This window comes from Tenrec ecaudatus, chromosome 10 (assembly GCF_050624435.1).
Source record: "Tenrec ecaudatus isolate mTenEca1 chromosome 10, mTenEca1.hap1, whole genome shotgun sequence".
Lineage (NCBI taxonomy): Eukaryota > Metazoa > Chordata > Mammalia > Afrosoricida > Tenrecidae > Tenrec > Tenrec ecaudatus.
Window position 1 is genome coordinate 9577634 of NC_134539.1, and position 19995 is coordinate 9597628.

General features: G+C 43.8%; 1 protein-coding gene across 7 annotated transcripts in view; it reads right to left on the bottom strand.

The window, feature by feature from the left end:
* PTPRD (protein tyrosine phosphatase receptor type D) overlaps window positions 1-19995 on the bottom strand; it is a 546060-nt gene that overhangs the window by 199765 nt on the left and 326300 nt on the right. For all 7 annotated transcript variants that reach the window (XM_075559913.1, XM_075559911.1, XM_075559908.1 and 4 more), the window contains exons 5-8: window positions 18806-18994; window positions 14858-14968; window positions 11131-11400; window positions 5482-6063 (exon numbers count right to left, since the gene is read on the bottom strand). In XM_075559913.1, coding sequence (XP_075416028.1) covers window positions 5482-6063; window positions 11131-11400; window positions 14858-14968; window positions 18806-18994 — 1152 coding nt within the window. The remainder of the gene's footprint in view (window positions 1-5481; window positions 6064-11130; window positions 11401-14857; window positions 14969-18805; window positions 18995-19995) is intronic.

The window sequence follows — 19995 nt, forward strand, 5'->3', positions numbered from 1 at the left end:
TTTGGCACCTAGGTGTCCCTTGTAGGATTTTCCTCACCAATTCACTGAGCACAACTTTTTATGGGATACTCTGAAAAAATGCCTGCAGGAAGCGGACAGAATGCATCCAGGAAGGGTTAGCATCCTGTGGTAAAAAAGGAAACTCTATAATGATGGGCCATAGACCCACTTTAGCGTCGAGTTGTACAAAGTGAACGTGAAAATGGGAAATCCATCAGAGCTAACATGCCTCTTCTAAGGTATCCACGTTATTAACATGCACCAAGGTTCCAGACGGACAAACTGTAACAAGAGTGGAAAATAGAAGCCAGCGCTGTGGCGGCAGTGTATCAAGACAAAACACGGAGGACCAGGAGGCTGAGATCTGCGGGCCTCAAATTCATCCCTGACAAAGTAAGTCATTAACACTTCACTGTATGAAGCTTGTGCTCAATTGCCATTAAATAACAGTCAAAACAAAAGTTAAGTTTTATTAAAGTTGAATTTATAGCCTGAGCTCCCTTAGTGCTAAAACTACTTCGAGTAAGTCATTTAAGTGGGGCTTGTAATTTTGGCTTTTGGAAATCAGTCTTTTTCTAGTTTGTTTAAAGAGGCTTGTTGACATATACTAATGAAAAGGATTTAGAAAGCACTGGAACCCATAAGCATGATGTCTCTCACTGCCAGAGTTTTATGTTTCAGCAATTATTCAATTCTCAGTATTTGTAGTATAATGAATGATCTCAAAACGTTTAACACTGATACCACTCATTTTTACTTTTCCTTCCACAAATTCTATTTATTGAAGAATGCACACATAAATCAAGCGACTTTCCCTCAAAACCTAATGAGTGCTTAGAGGCAGTAGAGGTCAGCGATGCTTCCTAAGTTCAGAAGGAACACGTGAGGATTGCGAACATTCAGAAGCTTTAAATTACCACGAACATCAGACAACATCTTTTTAATGCATTATACTTAGAGATAGCTATAAAGCATTACAAAAAGAAAAAAGAAAGGAGATTTGTAGGCATAATGGAGAAATACAAAGGTTTCCACTCCAGTAAAGCTCTAATCTCAGAAAGTCAGAAACAGAGCAGTTCTGCCCTGTCCTACAGGGTCACTATGAGCTGGCATTGACTCAATGACAGCGAGTTATACTTAAAGATATATCTGTTTAGGGTTTGCAATCAGAGTTCTATTTGCGCCTCTTTTGTCAATGAACATAACCTCATGTTTAAAATATATATAACTGGAAAGAAACCTATACGATGCTGCCATTCATTCCTGAGATGTTTTCCTCTTCCCAGACACTGTAAATATTGTCCTCGTCAATGACCATACGTCCAACATATTTTCCAAGTAAAGTAATTATAAGCGATGGTCATGCCAAAAGTTAAAGCTATTAGGAACCTCGAATGTATTTCTAGAAAATTGATCTGAACTAGAAATTTTTTTTTTGGGGGGGGCTTAATCCCTTTCAACAATTCCTTAGAACTAAACCTTGCTACTTCCAAGAACAGGAAACATGGACGGAATACTTTTCTGTCCTCACTTTATGTCCTTCGGTGTGACAAGCAACTCAGATAAAATCACCAGTGGCGATGACGTCACTACTGAACTTGCTGTGATCACCAGCACAGCATCTCTACGTGTAATCAGAGAAAAAGGAGAGAAAGAGGAGAGAAGGCTGTCCTCTGTGTTTTGTAAAATGGTGCGGATCCAGAGAACTGTAAATCATGCTGTCTTCCGGCATCCAAAGTTGCTCTCTTAATTGTCCCACTTCCCCGACACTGCTGTCTAGGCGATTCCAGAGCGCAGTGACTCTATGGGACAGAGTTGAACTCCATCTGCGGGTTTCTGAGATTTTAAATCTTTATGGGCGTAGAAAAGCTCATCTTTCTCCCATCTCTGGTACTAGCTAGCATCCATGTATTTGCTTACAAGTCAACTCCAAAGATGTAACATTTAGGAGCAATTTAGTTAAAAAAATCAACACTGTGGATTTTATCTTGTCGCCCACCACACAGATGAAACATTTAAGGAGGCTATTAGCCCACCCCCGTGTGAAAGTGAGGTCAGCATTCAAATACGGAAGAAAGCCCATCTGAAAGAAAGAGGGAATGCCCGTTGCCATAAAATTGTATTATGCTTGGTCATTACATTTGGCTCTAAGTTCTCAACTCAAATATAGACGCATGCCACGCGTTTACAACTTTTATTTCCTGTTGACAGGAGGATTTGGTTTTCCAAGAAATAAAAGATCTCCGGGAACTAGATCCAACGACAACATCCCCGAGAGGCAGGAGAACGCTGGTGTGCAGAGCACTGGAGGACAGGGCAACGCCTTCAGCAGCATTTTACTGACAAGAAGGTAACACTGGTTTCCGGAGGGCCAGGCCATGTTTTGATTTTCAACATTACTTGAGGGCATCATCTAACATTCAATCTTAACTTGGCGGAGGTTGTATCCTGAGGAGGGCGACGGAGTTAATATGACCACGGGAGTAGACGGCCTGGTGGTCTGATGTAATCCAATGACAGAACAGAGAAGACCCCGATGAGTGGGTCACGGGTGTCTCAGAGTGGTTGTTCCCAGCCCTGGTTTGTGGGACCCAACGTAAGGGTATTTCCAAGGACCTTCTTATACTAGCTGTATGTTTAATTCTCATTGATTGAGAGGATATACAATGACAGAGGGACCTGTGTCTGCCAAGATCAATAGGCTAAGGAAACCCTCCAAAATAGCACAATGATTGGATCTGTTCTATAGGCTTAATTAACAAAAGGCCATTTGAAGCCAGTGGACGCCTGCCAAATTCAATGATGTTCATTCTGATATAATTAATGCTGAGCTTCCCTTTTTTAAAAATTATTGCTGACTCGGCTAGAACTTAGGATCCTTGCTAGGCCACAATATAAAACCATGATGGAATTTCTTTCAACAAAGGTGGCATTACATACAGGGATTTGATTACTTTCTCAGCCTCTTCACATCTTTTAAAGACTCTACTAAAACATCCTGATTGTATGAATTTTACAAGTACTTTTAACTTCATATGGACTTTACCAGATAAATGTTCTTTTGGCTCATGTATATTGGAAAAAAAACCTGTCTGACATGCACATGAGGAAGACACAATGCCCCGCTTCTGTTGTTATAGCATCTACTGTATTACCTACTCCAGCTCCTGGGTGGTCCTTGCCTGCTTGGCTGCCAACTGGAAGGATGCAGTTTGAGTCCATCCAGAGGTGCCTCCAAAGACAGGCCTGATGAACTACTTCTCCTAAAGTTGGCCACTGAAAACCACCTGGGAAGTCCCCATGAGCCAGAGTAGATTCAGCAGCAATTGGTTATTACTGTTGATGTGGAAGCCACAGCTCAGTGATATCAAGTCAATGGTTCATGGTCTTATCACCAATAAATGGCAGACTGAGATTCAAACCCTGCTTAGATTATTCCAAGACCCAAGGTTTCTAACACATCACAGCGGCACAGTTTGAAAAGTAGGGCATGCCTTCCAATAAGGTTGCTTATCATCTTTTAATGGTTACACAGATGATACAATAACAGCATCATTGAAAAATAGTCTCCAACTTTTAGACAGAGAAAAGTGTCACAGTTGTCTACCCTTCCCCAGGGGCAGTGGTCACGATGGAATTCGTCTGCAAAGTGGAATCAGTGGTTTTCTTCCAGACTAAGTAACATAGTGAAGGCCTACAGAAGAACCGCAGAAGTCAGGTAAAGAAATCCCACGGGCTTTCTTTTGTTCACTGAGTAGTTGTCAATAAATACATTTAATTGTCAGCTGTCACACCATTTATTAGGGAAAATTATGAAACCAGGAAAAAGCTGATGAGAAGCAGACAGTACAAGGGGAAACCGTAAGGACCCGGCCTTATTTTCTGATATTCTGAGATCTGTCCACGGAACACAGGCAAACACAGTTAATCACAGAGGTTATAAAGTCTATGACAGAATGAGGCTCAGGCAAACAAGAACCTTTTCAGTTCAGACACTTGAAAGAACGTATCGTCTAGTCCCAGGATCAGCACAGTGTCCTTGTTCATGACCGGTGGTATTACCAAGAGTATAGGATGTCCAAAGAAGGCAATGGCATACTAAATGAGGTGCTATTATGGTTTGGAGTCAGGTAAGTAGATGATATTTAGGAGAAACTTTGGAAGAGAGCAGCTGTTGTGTGCCTCCCACCCAAGGTTGACCTGACCACTGTCTATTAAAGGAAAAGGAGTTTGATATCCTCTTATGAAATTAAACTGTTGGTAAAGACAATGTGTTTCTTCATAATATCGTTTCGGCAACTAATCTAAAATCCCATAAAATGGGTGAATTGAGCCCCAAAGAGTGCTCTCAGGACTTGGCAATTGCCATTCTTCATCCATTGAGGCCACACAAAATTTTTAAACAAATAAATTCACAGTATTTATTTCTGATATTTATTCATTATAGCTTCTTGACAAATAAGCCATCTGAATACTGGAAGTTCCTTGATGGTATTATTTTGAACTTTGCGTTGAATTATACAATCTTAAAAAAACTAAGTATTTTAATTTGATTGAGATTAGATTGTGTGGTAGTTACATAATCTGTTGTCAAATTGAGAGGATTACGAGTGAAGGGGTAGAGTTTAGCCTGTCAACTGGGTCAGAGCTTCATGACCTCATTTGGAGGCACGAAGGAGATAAATAGCTCCATGGAGGCGGGGCACATGCTTACTCCCTGCAAGACATTTCTGATGAGAAGCCACGTGAAGCCAGATGCAGCCAGAGCCCTAGGACTGGAGGAGTCACATGGAGACCACTGCCAGCGTGGAGGCTTATAACACCACTGGATCCACAAGACTTTCCACCCACTGGCTCGTGATCTTCCTGCATTTGGCATCACTGCATATGTTTTGTGAGTCTGAAGAGGGCTGTATAAATTGGTATCGGACACATGGGCTAATATCAGGCTTCTGGACTTGATCTGGACTGGGCTGGGATGTTTTCTCAATGTACAACTACTCTTTGTATACAGCTCTTTCTTACACACATGAGTGTCTATGAATTTGTTTCCCTAGTCTGCTCTAATACACATTGCCAGAGTGCTTTGTATACTCTCAAAATTATGGAGGAGTCATCCATCCGCCTCCTACAGAACAATCGTCAAGTTATTTGAGTCCTAAGAAGGAAGCATATTAAACATAGCCCTCTTTGTTACACTGCTAAAAGCAGTTATTTAATACTTCCGGCAGCCTTGCTTATACCTTTTCAGATGTCTGATCTTAACCCATCCTTAAGCATATAAGCTATGCATCACTAAGTTTGTACAAATATTATTTTAATCCTGTTTTCTAGCCCTAAATTTCAATGACTAAAGTCAATACTATCTTTGTTCCTCATTTATTTTCCTCCCTCGCCTCCCCACTTCCCTGCTGCCCCACTCTATCTAGGAGCAGCAGCCCCGCTGCCTCCCGCTCTCTCTCAACTCTGAAGCACACTTACCTCCTGTCTGGGTAATGACTTGTATGTCACTTGAAAGAGGTCCATCCCCAATTGAGGTAAAAGCCAAAACTTTGACCGAGTATGTTTTCTGGGGCACCAAGTTGCCAATGGTGGTGATTTGGCTATCAGCTACGTTGTGTTTCATCCAGTTGTTGACATGCTGAGTGGGATCCATGGTGTAATAGACTCTGTATCCTTGGATCTGGCCATTCGGCTCTTCAGGCTCCTTCCATTGCACCAAAATGGTGGTTGAGCTCAACATGCGAGCCTGCACATCCCGAGGGGCACTGGACGGCGCTTGCTCTGAGGTTTGGGTGAGCACAGGCTCACTGGGAGGCCCACGCCCGATGTTGTTGACAGCCACGACCCTGAATTCATAATCTGAGTAGGGACTTAGTCCGGCTACACTGTAGCGTGTAGTCGCCACCCCATCGATTTCTTTGTAAGGTTCCTCCGAGTTTTTAGGTTTATGCTGAATGATGTAGTAAGAGACAGGCTCGGGGTTCCCAGAGTCCCACGTCAGAGTGATGCTCGTTGCTGTACTTTCCGTCACGACAGGAGTCCCTGCAGGTTTCGGTAAGGCTTGAGGGAAGAAGACAGACAGTGACTTTCTGACAGGTGGTAAGAATCATGGGCTCTGTTCTTAGAATGACACATCTATGCATCTACAGAAGACGGGATTCGATATAATTAGAGCACAGCCCAGTAGTCGAAGTTGACAGAAAACTACAGGGAGACACCCGGGTATGACATGAATTCCCGGCTACAAGGAGGGAAGGCTACTTGTGACACCCTTGAGACCATCAGCTGCACAGTCACACCCTGTTAGACGAGATTTCAATCGACCACTTAGGAGGCAGGCGATCCTAGGTATGGGTTTGTTCCTGAATTTGTCTGGCTTTCATTCCCTCGTGTGGAAAAGGGACATAATGTTTGTTGGACAGGAGTTGTACTGTATTGATAGGTAACTGTGTTTGGGGTTGCTCTGAGGATTCTGAGAAATTCCAGTAATGCTCTTAGAAATTCACCTAAGAATTACCATATAGACTCATATATAAGCTATGCTTTTCAGCACATTTTCCCCTCTTTTTTTTAATTAGGGGCTCATAAAACTCTTATCACAATCCATACATATACATACATCAATTGTATAAAGCACATCTGTAACATTCTTTGCCCTAATCATTTTCAAAGCATTTGCTCTCCACTTAAGCCCTTTGCATCAGGACCTCTTTTTTCCCCTCCCTCCCCATTCCCCCCCTCCCTCATGAACCCTTGATAATTCATAAATTATTATTTTGTTTTATCTTGCCCTATCTGTCGTCTCCCTTCACCCCCTTCTCTGCTGTCCGTACCCCAGGGAGGAGGTCACATGTAGATCCTTGTAATCGGTTCCCTCTTTCCAACCCACTCACCCTCTACCCTCCCAGTATCGCCCCTCACACCCCTGGTGCTGAAGGTATCATCCACCCTGGATTCCCTGTGCCTCCAGCTCCTATATGCACCAATGTACATCCTCTGCTCTATCCAAACTTGCAAGGTAGAATTCTGATCGTAGTAGTGGGCGGGGAGGAAGCATTTAGGAACTGGAGGAAAGCTGTATTCTCCATCGGTGCTACATCGCACCCTGACTGACTCATCTCCTCCCCTAGACCCCTCTGCAAGGGGATCTCCAGTGGCCGACAAATGGGCTGTGGGTCTCCACTCTGCAGTTCCCCCTTCATTCACTAGTCTATACCCATCTTACAGTTGAAGAAACAAAGCAAGGGGCCTATGTCTATCTCAGGAATATAAGTTTATCATCCACCCTGGATTCCCTGGGCCGCCAGCTCCTGTCTGCACCAGGGTACATCCTCTGCCCTATCCAGCACATTTTTAATGAGTTTCGGTGGTAAAATTAAGTGCCTCAGCTGATATTCGGGCTGGCTGATACTCTGCACGGTAGTTGCACATCTTGAAAAGTCATAATGAGAATAGTGATGCTTGTTTTTTTCTGCTGCAAAGTCTTGTTCAAAAGACTGCTTCAAGAAAGCCCCAGATTTCTGAATACATTAAAATAGAATGCACGATTATAAATAAGTGCGTGGCATCCGTCTCGTTTTCATAGATGTCAGACTTAGGTGGCATTCAAAAAGGTTTCCTATCAGTAATCTAACAAATTAATAAAAATAAATTAACTGCAAGTCATTTTTTCCCTTCTTCCTATTAAAAAAATCACAAAATGAATGAAATGGAAACAAAAATCCACAATCACTTTTTAAGGTATGCGATGGATGTTTGAGGTTCCGGAAAGTTCATGGAAAAACTCCATTGTCTTTCAGTTCTATTATTTCCACAGACTTTCTGAAGTCACCTCAGGCGCTAGCTATCGAATGATCTGTATTAACAATACCTGAGATTATAGCACAAGCAAAACACTTGGAATTAAATCCATCTTTTTAGAGATGCAATTTTTTTTCTTTTAACAGAACACAACTCAAAGTGCTGCTCATTGTGAACACACACCACTTACACAAGTGGCCGCCCAGGAGAGGTACCACCTCACCCTGGACGTGCTTCCATTGCGTCTGGAAGATAGTGGTCTTAAAGTGGAAAGGGGAATTTACTAGCTGAGGTTTCAGCAGTAACTTACTAAAGCTCATATGTCAGCCAACTGTATGTCTATCTGCTCACTTGTCAGCATAGAGGCAAAATGTTGGACCCTTCCTAGCCTGTCAGCATTTCCACAGTAGCAAACTTTCACCCTGCCGGCTGTTCTTTTGAGTGTGATTTACTCCACTTTCTTGCCTCCACGATCACAGCTTTCTATGTAATTTCTTCATCTTGGGAGAGCAGCTGGGAAGACGGCAGGGAGAGGCAGGACAACGGAGAAAAGGCTGAAGGAGACACTAATTTAACGTGACTTCGGCTTTTGAAGCCCCTGAAGTCTTTAGTAATCTTTCCAAGTATGAGAGCTGGCATTGGACAGTTACCACCCACCAGCCCCCACCAAAAGTGATGAAATATTTTTATATTTCTCGAAGAACTACAGAATGATAACACAGTCTAACAATAAAACTTTTTCTCGCTCGGTGTCTTGCACTTTAGGCCTGTTTCTGGGGTTACTAGAGGCTCTAGTTGAGAAACCTGCACTGGATAGATGCCATCAGCCCTAGTTTCTAAGACAAGATGATCTACTGCGCTTTCAGCTATTAGGTTCCACTCATTTGTTAGCTGATATCACCCTAATTTTAAATACAAGAAGGACTTGGACCCACAAATTACAAGATAAGATTAAAAAGTTAAGAAACAGTTTTACAAAGATTAGGAAGTAAGGCATCTCCAAGGGAAGCTACACATGGACCCCGTAGTGGACAGCTGGTTATGCACTGAACTGCCAATCACGAGGTCAGTGGTTCAAACCCACGAGTCACTGGGGAGCCTTGAAAAGACCTCCAAAGGGGCAGTTCTTCTCTGTCCTGAAGGGTCACTGTGAGCTAGAGTCAAGTCGATGGCATGGGTTTTCCTTCTTGGTGTGGAAGGCTATGCAATATATGCAGAGGTTATAAGTTTGATACTGCAAAGACTATCGTGAAAAGAATGGAAAAGAAAATGGAAAGTTAAAAAGGCACATATATAGAAGGTGTGAGGGAATTTTAGTGTCAAAAAATATAATACTTAAAAGCCATTTTCATAAATATCTTGAAGTTTTAAAATTTTCTTCTTCAAATTATGCAGTAAACATTTCCGAACACACTTGAATATATAGAAGTCAATGAATAATTCATGTGAAATATTTCAGAAGTGAGGTTGACTCCCCAGTTTCTTTATAAGAAAAATTCTAACTCTTCTTCTAGAGTTTCTGTGCACGGGTGAGAAGTTGTACCATCTTTAAACAAGACTGGACTGTATTAATCTTAATAAAGGAGTTTGAACTCTGACAGACCCATTTTTGGGTTTCAGAGCTTTTGAATCATGATTTCTTATACCTAACTCACTACCCGTGGAACTATCGTGACTTAAATCAACCCATTAGGGCAGAGTGTAACTTCCCCAGTGAGTTTCTGGGGGTGTAAATTTTTATGGGAGCAGAAAGCCTCATCTTTCTCTTGCAGAGTGGCTGGTGGGCTTGAATTGAAGACCTTGTGATTAGCAAGTCAAACACGTAACTCACTACACCAGCAGGGTTCCTTATTTATCGTCCAGAAGCTCTCAGTTCTGGCTCCCTTGAAGGTAACAAATTGGAACTGTCCAATATGTAGTTCCTAATAAAGATCAAGTGATACTTGGGAAAATCCCAAGTCCATGTAATTTTCTTGGTTCCAAATATATCTTTGGATCAAAGGGCACCACGTGAAGAGTCTGTTGACCTAAATATTTGGCACAACACACACTTCTGTAAATAAAGCCAGCATGCCCTTCCTCTAGCTCAGGCTAGCTAACACTACGTCAGACTATCCTAATGTTTTTTAATGGGTGAGTGAAATGAAGAATGGTATACAGCACATGTTTTCTATCTCAAAACTAGGGCTGACAGGGGAAACGGATGCCAGGTTTGGAAGCAGCAGGTCAAATACACCTAGAAAGAAGTGTAACACTGAGTGCACCAGAATATGCTTGGGTCCGTGCAATATTTAGTCAAGGGAGTTTACCAAAGAGAGTAATATAAAGACTTTGGCTCAAATGTTCCAATTTGATACTTGTTAAGAAGGGCATGATCCAGATTTCCAATCTTGCTGAATTTTTCGAGGAAACCAAAGGTCTGCTCCTGCTTCTACTGCTGACATTGTTCTTAGATAAAAACAAGTCAGATACTTAAAAAAAACATGCAATACAGCATCACGTCACATAACTACCAATGCCAATAATGCGGAGACTTTGTTCAAATGTCAAGTTATCAGCGCTCTATTGCATATACGCAATATATACATTACATGACGGTCTGACACCAAGTACAACGGGTTTTACAAGTTTTAAAATTAAAGATGGTGGTTTATTGCATTTTCTTAGAAAGGGAAGGCAATTTGTATTCATTCAGTAATTATGACAAGCATGTCCCCAAACTCAAAGCCATCCTCCCATCCACTGCCATCCAGTAGATGCTGACTCACAGTGACCTTGTAAGACAGACAAGAACAGCGTGTAGCAGTTCAGAGACTATAAATCTTTTAGGAAGTAAACTACTTCCTCTTTTTCCTGCATAGCAGTTGGAAGGTGGGTGGGGGGAAGAGGGTTCGAACTGCTGACCTTTCAGTTCAAAGTCTGATGCTTAACCCACCACACCACCAGGACCCCTAAGTTACCCTCCATCTGACCTACTGTACACGTTGTCTAGCCTTCCAGGAACACTGGCTAAAAACAACTGGTACCGACTCACTCTCCCTGCTGCCTTGGTTTCGGAACTAGCCACTCTTGGAAACCGTACCTGGCGGCCGGATGAGTCAGCATCAATTACTGGTGGTAGACTCCACTTGCCTTTTTCCTTTTTTTAAAACAAACCAAGTATACCACAGTTATGGCTGGGATGGAAGTTTGAGGGGAGAAAGCTCTCTCTGCACACCGAGAAGCTGACGGGAATGCTGCGGAGCCCAGAGGTTACATGTTTGGGGAGGTAGGACGGGGCTGCGTGGAACCTATCCAGCGACTTGGAGCAGGAGTCCCAGAACATACCTTTGACAGTGATCTGTGCTATTGCTTCAATGACACCCAGGGTCGACATGGCGACGCAAGTGTAATTTGCTGACTGCCGCACATCATTCAGTTCAAGGACATTTCTTCCTATTGGCATATCATCTTCGGGCGTCAGATCTTCTGCCCCCAGCATCCACTTCACATAAGGCATCGGTGACCCCACGGCCACACAGGTGATATTAACACTTCCACCTGGCATGATTTCATGATTAGTGGGAGGGATAGAGAATCGTGGTGGGACCCGGCGAACTGGAAGAAAACACAAGGAAGGATGTAACATATACAGGGCAAGAAACAGATGGCTCGATCAGCACATGACATGCACCAGACAGACACCATTAAACAAATTAAAACAGCTCGTGGAGTGCCCAGAACAACGCATAAAGAAAACCTGTGGGTAATACACGCCATACAAGTATGGTGTGCGTATACACAGAGAGCTTTATTTTGTTTAGTCATTGATATCAATGGACACATTCATACAAAAGCTTATTAAGACCTACAAGGACCCTACAACAAAATAAAATAGACTATCTACGTACTAACAATACACACACATCATGCACAAGAGACACACACAACCATATACATGCATGTATATGAAAAAAGATCCTATGCAGGCATGTATATGCAGAAAAGGAACTGGAAGGTCAGCAGCCAAGTCCGAGTTGAGTATCAAACCCAACTTCAGGGGTGGGCGCTTCCAGCTGATGGGCCTGCACTTGTGGGAACCCCACGGTCACAGCCCAGCCCTGGCACCCATCACCTAGAGTGCACTGAAGTGCAATTTGATTTGCTTTCAGACTCAGCGGATGCAGCCTCAAGACCTCACACTAACACTGCAACAAACACAGAAATATATACATACTTATAAATGTATATGCACAGACATATATATATGATCAATTAAGGGTCACAGAAGAAGAAACAAGGCCAGCACCAGTAGGGATGCTGGATCAGGTCATGCACGGCATGCGCAGGACCCATGCTGAGGTCCATGGAACATGGAGGTGATCCAAAGCAGCAGAAGAAACCGCAGACGGACAGGATTTAACACCAGGGCTGGCTGTAAAGTACACCGGCTGAGACAGGGGTGGAACGGATGGCTGGGTTGAAAGTAGGAAGATAGGAGATTAGGGTCAGGTTTTCACAGGTTAAGGATTGCAAATCTGGGGAAAGAGTCAAGTAATTGACATTCAAGGATCCCATTTGGCTTGGTTGGCATGTGAGGGTGAGAAAACACATGTGGCCAATAAAATCTAGTGAGCAGCTCGTGCCGCCCACATTAAAGGGAGGGACATAGGACCTTATACACAGCAGGACATGACATCAAAAGAAGAGGGCATATATTACAGCAATACAACATAGATAAATTCACCAAGGAGTTGAAGATCAGTGTTCCTGCTTCGGACAAGCTGCATGTTTCAGTGTGTTTGAATACACATACATGTCTTGGGCATCGGACATGGAGAGGGTTAAAGACATACAGATTTCCTCTATGGCTTCGAAGTGGCAGGACAGTCACATCATGAGTATTTGAGAGTAAGAGGGCAGTCCTTAGGAGTAACCTCAATACGGTGATGAATCCAATTATGAAATTCTTAATTAACTAATCAGCAAGCAACCTCATGACCCCAAGGAGATAATTCATCGAGGGAGTAATTCTATCTGTAAACTTTGGGGCTGCCCTGAAGGTTGAGGTGGATGCACCTCTGTCCAGCGGTTTAAGAGGGCTCACTGAGATGGCCTCAGATCTAATGACAGGCACAGGAGAAGTCCAGAGGGAGCCCGGCATGCCCCCTGCAGCCAATCCACAGAGGTCACCTGAAGCAAGCAGGAGCCAGTGTCGATTCTGGGAGGCCATGTCGAGAAAAGTGGAGGAGAGTTTGGTCTTCATGCTTGGAATGAGGGGGGTCGACTAGAAAAAAAGTCATTCTAGGGGCAGCAGGCATCCACGTGAGGCAGAGAGCAGAGGGGAGTGGGAGACAGGAGCGGTGGGGCAGGAAAGAAAGCAGGAACACTGAGCAAGTCCACCGGGTCTTAGAGAGTTACGTATTACCAGTTAACCATGCACCCAGGCACATTCTCTCCCGCCATGCACCAGTTAGACACACAACCACCAGCAAGCATCGGAAGCCAGGGCCAGGGCATTCTCAGCTAAAACATACCATGAACCACAAGGAGACCACAAGGCAGCTACATTCATTTCATTTGTATTCTTTGTTATTGGTTTTAATGAATAGTTTTGTAAGGTGGGTAAAAAGTAAAAAACACACCAACCTTCTCGCAGCTCTGAGGGATGTAGGGGGTTTGATGCAGAACACAATGAAATGAGGAAAGGAGAGAAACAAGGGAAACACAGAGAGAGTAAAAAGGCCATATCAAGGCTTTCACCTGCTACTCGAACATCTTTCATTGCTCTAGTTAATGAAGATTAATTAACTACCTCGGCTGGAAACGTTAGCAACTCCTCACGGGCTAATGCGGTATTAGAAACAATAACTAGCATCATTTTGAAATTTTTGTTGTGGTGGTGGTTGAAGAAGGTTACACATGCCTCATGCAGCAGCAAAGGGGTTCACTGTCGTGAGAAAAAGGGCCAACGGGCTTTCCAACAATCGATGGCAGAAATGCTGTCCTTCGTATGCCCCACCCCAGACTCAAGCGACCAGTACCACAGGAAAAGAGCCCCAGGGACATAAAATCGCCTCTAAACAAAATTTCAAAATCAAGCTAGATATTTTCCTAAGCACCCACCCTGTGGTCACAAGCTAAAGCCCTCTCTGCAGTGGCCTACCCCACCCCCACCCTCTGTGTTCTTCGGTGATCCACTGACAAGGCTGACCAGCACGAGAACTTTCCCATTTCCATGGCTGTAGGAACAGCCATTCGGAGGCTCCAACTTTAATGATTTCTATTACTTTATGATAGGATATGAAAGCAATCCCACAACTCATTCTTGACCCAAGGACAACTGAAGCCAGTCCCCCCAAGTAAATAAGTAAAATCAGTATTCTATGGCAAAGGAAAGATTAAACATTACAGTTTGTCCTAATTTAAACAAACATATCTCTGTGTGGGAATGCCTATGTTATACCTAGCCACCTGTATACATATGTTTATTAATAAGAAAGTATACAGAAATAAAAAAACAGAGGGAAACACTTTGCATGTAGCATCTTTCTTTCCCTGAAGATAGCAGCTTGATTTGAATAGTCATACACCAGGGGTCATCAAGGCACAACACCCGGATGTGAGCGCTTACACAGAGAACTGATTAGTAGGAGCACGCTAAGCAGTGGTCTCAGGGCTTGATTCAGAAACAGCAGAGAAACAACAACGGTAAAAGGAAAGGAGAGCAGGGCGGGGCAGGAAAAAAAAAACCCCAAACAAATGCAGAGTCCAGTTCAATCGATGCAGGAAAAATAGACACCCCAGTGTAAAATGCAAATATACTTACAAACCGCAAGCCTCCGGAGAGATTACACTCAAGAGTGGTATTGGTCTTGTGTGTGTTTTGTTTTGCTCATCGACAGTAACAACGTCTCGCTACGTTTTAAATCTCTATGCAGTACCACGGTTCAGCGCCTGTCACTGTGAGCACATCTCTGGGCTAACTACTGGCTTAGCAACCCGGGCCCTGTCGGTATCTCAACTCCCCCTGAGCCTGCACGAAGACCCGACGCCCGGGCGATGTCATTCCTACCTCTGACATATAAATTGGCAGGGGCGGAATAGCGAGTGCCCGCGCTGTTGGTGGCAACACACTCGTACTTTCCTTGGTCGGATTCTTCGCTCTGTTCGATCTGCAGGGCGCCTGTACGGATATAAAATACATTGGCAGGGAGACAGTCAGTGGAGGTCTTCTGGCTCGGAAAGCTGACCCTCTTAATACAAAAAGCCTGAACGCGAAGGGTCCGCTCAACGCCGAGTCAATCTCTCGCTAAGGTGCACAGACAGAAGATGATGCGATGAGAGAAACATATAAAGATTATTCCTTCTTTTTAAAATGTTCACTTATCGTTTTACATCAACCATGCTAGCATAAGAAGACAATCCTCTCTTTTCCCAAGCAAGCCTGAATTAGTCATAATTACACTCTTATTTCCTAGGCTAATAAAATGAAGATGGGTGAGACTGCTTCAAGGAAGTATGGCTTTTAAATAAAACAAACGATTAATTGTTTTCTTTTTTTTCACTTTTTGGTTCGATTTCATTTGGTTTCATTTTGGTTCACAAAAGTGGCGCCAAGATAGGAACGCGCAGAAAAAAAAAGAAAAAAGAAAAAAAAGGAAACCAGGTCAGGTTGTTATTTCATTTGTGTTTTTGTTTTCAAGAAAGTCTTCTACGGAAGAAATCCAAAAATTCGCAGCGAGCACAAAAAAAAAAAAAAGGCTGCACAAAGCAAAAAATGAAAATTAGTCATTAGAGGTTATCAAAATATCATGTAAAGAAACAAAACTCCCTCAAGACATGCAGATTTTAAGAAAAGAAAGACAGTTGTCACCAATTTACAATCACTGATTACATTTTGCTGGAAAACAAAGCAGTTGAATTAGGAGATTGGAAAAACAAAAAGTTAAAAAGCAAAGCCTGTGCCAGCCAGGAAGGGCCGACCAACCACTGCTTTGAGGACCGCGAGGGGGATCCCCCAAGACACCCATCAAAATCCACCAGTGGGATTAGCAGTGTGGTGTCACAGAACCCCAAGAAAAATACAAAACAAGAATTACAAAAGCAAGGAACAGTAAATCAAAGGATGGAAACCCAGCAAGCGCACACACACCACCAAGAATACTGAGCACCTTTCATTTCCACGGCCCGCAGGACGGAAGATCCAAAAATCCAGAGGCGAGGAATCCAAGAAAAAAAGAAGGTGGGAGGAGAAAAAAGCATTGCTGTCAGGTTGCAGGTGAGTGGGAGCGGGCAGGCAGGCGGAAAGGGGGAGGGGTCATTCTTGGACTCTTTAAGACATTCAGAGAAAAAAGAATTGAAAACCCAAAGCAAAAACCTTTTGAAAGATAAAGACAAAAACTGACGCTCCAGGCTGTCCGTCTGCATGTCTGCCACTGTTCCTCAGACCACCCTGGCTTTGGTCCGGAACAAGAACAGCTAAGGAAGAAAAAAATGATCTTTTTTTTTCTCCAGTCGGACAAAAAAAAAGGCAAAAGAAGAAAAAAAAAGAGAAAAAGGAAGAAGAAGAAAAGGAAAAAGAAAAAGAGAAAAAACAGGGACAGATGGTACGCTGTGACTGGTCTGAGGTCTGAAGACCGGGATATGCTCCCTGTGAAGCATATCCCAACTTAAAGAATTGTTTCCAGAAAGAACGAAATGAACAACAAAACAAAGAGGAAAGGGCAAATTAAAAGAAAAAAGGAAAGCAAAAAAAGAAAGGAAAGTTCACAATATGAGAGTTACCGATCATAACCCAACAGTACGAAAAGGAACATAAAGCGGTAAGGAAATCAAGTATGGGTGTTCTTGGAATGGCTTTGGAAACAGGACAAAGATGAGAGGGATGGCAGGACAGGAAGAATGAGTAAGATCATTCTGTGAACGGTAGGTCAGCACTCTTACCTCTTATTGGTGTACCACCTGGGTGGATAATATGAATGCAAATAAGATTAGAAAGAAGAAGCATTAGTACGAGAAGAAGGAGGCTAGGGCTGGGGAGAAGAATTAAATTAGATTTACAGAATTCAATAAGGTCTTAAAAGAAACTTGAATTACTATACTGGTAAAACAGGAATATATTAGATAGTATTATTAGATCATAGGAGCAAGTTGCGTTATACCAGAGGGCAAAGACCGCAATGGGTATCATTGCTTTCCTCAGAGAAGCAACTGTGTTCTTAGGTCTGCGGTTATAACAGGGTTAGAAGGATAGCTCAAAGGCCTCCTATCCCTTTAAAACAACAAACAAAACCAAACCCAAATAAAGGAGGATCGATACAATATTTTTAAAAGCACAGTTTAGGAAAACACTAGCTAATCTATTTCAGCATATATATAGAGCTATGTTTATATATACACTGTCAGAAAGTCCAAAGGCTGACTACAAACTAGTACGGCTGACGGCTTCAACCGGGGCTACCTGCTCTGGACTGCTGTGCGCTATGAGCTGGACAGTTGTGCGCTATGAGTTGTGCACTGTCTTATTCATCTGCACAGTACTCTCAGCCATAACAATTCTGTGGAGGTGTGTCTGTGCGCGCCGCGACGCAGACCTGGTGTCTACACTGACAGTTAGTAAAATGCATGCCATGCATTTTATTAATAATAATCATAATATTCTGAATATGGAAATTAGTGGGAGGGGGTGAAGTGCGCTTCAGAACTAAGCACTTACCAATAGATTCTGGAGATTTAAATACGGAGAGAAGAGAGACAGCATAAAAATATTATTATATTCCTTAGAATTTGGTACAAATTTTTCAGAGTTAAAGCTTTATTATATACTACTAAATCATCTATGTTACAGGTGAACAAGTTAAATCTTTATTTACAACCACAGAAGGCTAATCCACACAATTCTGCTGACAACAAGCATAGAGAAGCAGTTAACGAGACAGGACAGGTCAGAAGCTGAGGATTCTGGGAAGACAGGCATTTAAAACAACTTAGAATTCTATAGCAACATTACTACCAAACGTCAACGTAAACAGCCTTATGAATCTAGGTCCCACGCCATTCACGAGGGGACAGAGTAGAAAACGAACGGAATTTGAGACCCACCGCTAGTTTTACTCTAAAGAAAGTAAAGGGATAAACTCAGAGCAGGTGTGGGGGAGGGGGCAGGCAACAGAGATGAAGAGAGAGGGGAGCAAGAGCTGGAGTCTACACCGAAAGCAGATGTCTGTAGATCCAGGCCCTGGAGGGCTCAAAAAACAAACAAACAAAAAACCATAAAAGTAAACTACAGCTTGGGTGCACACTACCACGGCTACCGTGGTGTAGAAGAGGCTCACTCACAGCCACCGTACCCACATTCCCCCACACCCCCTCCTGCCCGCAGTGCTATGTTGCAGATTCTCTTTTTCAAAAACACATCTGGTTCGTCTTGGGTTGGCGGTTGCTGTATGTATTCATGAAGAGAGAGCAGCTGGGCCCAAACTTACTAAACTTTGGTACCGTGATGAGGTCAAATATGGAAAAGACGGCAGAAAACACGCTTGCATAAACTGAATCATGTTAGTGTTTCCTATGAACATTTAATTAATGGACAGAACCATTGGAGCTTCTTGCCAGTTCTGAATGAAGTCCAATGTTGAGATAAATTTGGTTCAAAAGAAAACAGAGAAAGAAGAAAAGAAACAGGAGGAAATGGATCTGTCAGGTACTGCAGGAGAGCAGTTAATTAACCAAAAAATAAAAAATATATACACATATCAAAATATACAGTCACAGCAGTGAGTCAGGTGGATTAAACAGAAGGTGCAGAACACAGAGAAAGAAGGAGAGAGACGGACTCTGGAACAGGCTATGACAGCACAGACGTGGACAACAATGTAAATAACAGAGAGAGAGAAGAGGGAGAAAAATCAATACCTAAAAAGTAAAAATAAAAGAAAGAAAGAAAAATCATCAAAAAGTAGAGAAAAGAAATTAAAAAAAAATTCTCTAGGAGTCAGTAGAAACAGTAACGAGACCCTACCTGATCGTAACTGCTTGATGCGGCCATTGTTGCTGCTCGTGTCCACAGGTAAGAAGTCTTTGAACCAGGTGATTTCTGGGTCTGGGTTCCCACTGGCCGCGCAGAGCATGGTGGCAGTGCGAGTGCGCTCCACCACCTTCAGCTGGGGGCCCATGTCAATGGTGGGAAAGCCCCTTGGGATTTGGTCCTCTGTCAGACAAAAAGGGAGACACACACGTTAGGAGGACGGGCACCCTCCTGTCCTGTTACAGACTTGTCGAGAATCTAGTGCGAAACCAGGGCATTGCACAGAGGTGTTTGCTAGCCGGCATCATATTTGTTCCCATCTACCACTGAACCACCGAACACAAAACTGCATGCCGCAGCGCCGCTCCCGACTCCTGGTAGATCTGAGGCTATGGCCAACAGCTATTATGCAGTGCCTTCCTACACGAAGTTCATTTTCTAGTGTGCTACTGGACGGTTCAGGCAGCCCCTGGCTTGTAACATGTGCGAATGATCCACAAATGGCACTTACGGCCATGCATGTACTCCCCTCTCCCTCCCCTCTCCCTCCCCTCCTCACCCCTCTCCCTCCCCTCTCCCTCCCCTCTCTCTCCCCTCCTCACCCCTCTCCCTCCCCTCTCCCTCCCCTCTCCCTCCCCTCCTCACCCCTCTCCCTCCCCTCCTCACCCCTCTCCCTCCCCTCTCCCTCCCCTCCTCACCCCTCTCCCTTCCCTCTCCCTCCCCTCTCCCTCCCCTCCTCACCCCTCTCCCTCCCCTCTCCCTCCCCTCTCCCTCCCCTCCTCACCCCTCTGCTCCGCTCCTCATTCCTCTCCTTCTGGAATAACCTGATCCTTAATAAGAGCAGGGTATGCACGGCTGCAGGGTATGCAAGGCTGCAGGGTATGCAAGGCTGCAGGGTATGCAAGGCTGCAGGGTATGCAAGGCTGTAGGGTATGCAAGGCTGCAGGGTATGCAAGGCTGCAGGGTATGCAAGGCTGCAGGGTATGCAAGGCTGTGGTGTGGTATGCAAGGCTGTGGTGTGGTATGCAAGGCTGTGGTGTGGTATGCAAGGCTGTGGTGTGGTATGCAAGGCTGTGGTGTGGTATGCAAGGCTGTGGTGTGGTATGCAAGGCTGCAGGGTATGCAAGGCTGTGGTGTGGTATGCAAGGCTGCGGGTGTGGTATGCAAGGCTGAGGTGTGGTGCT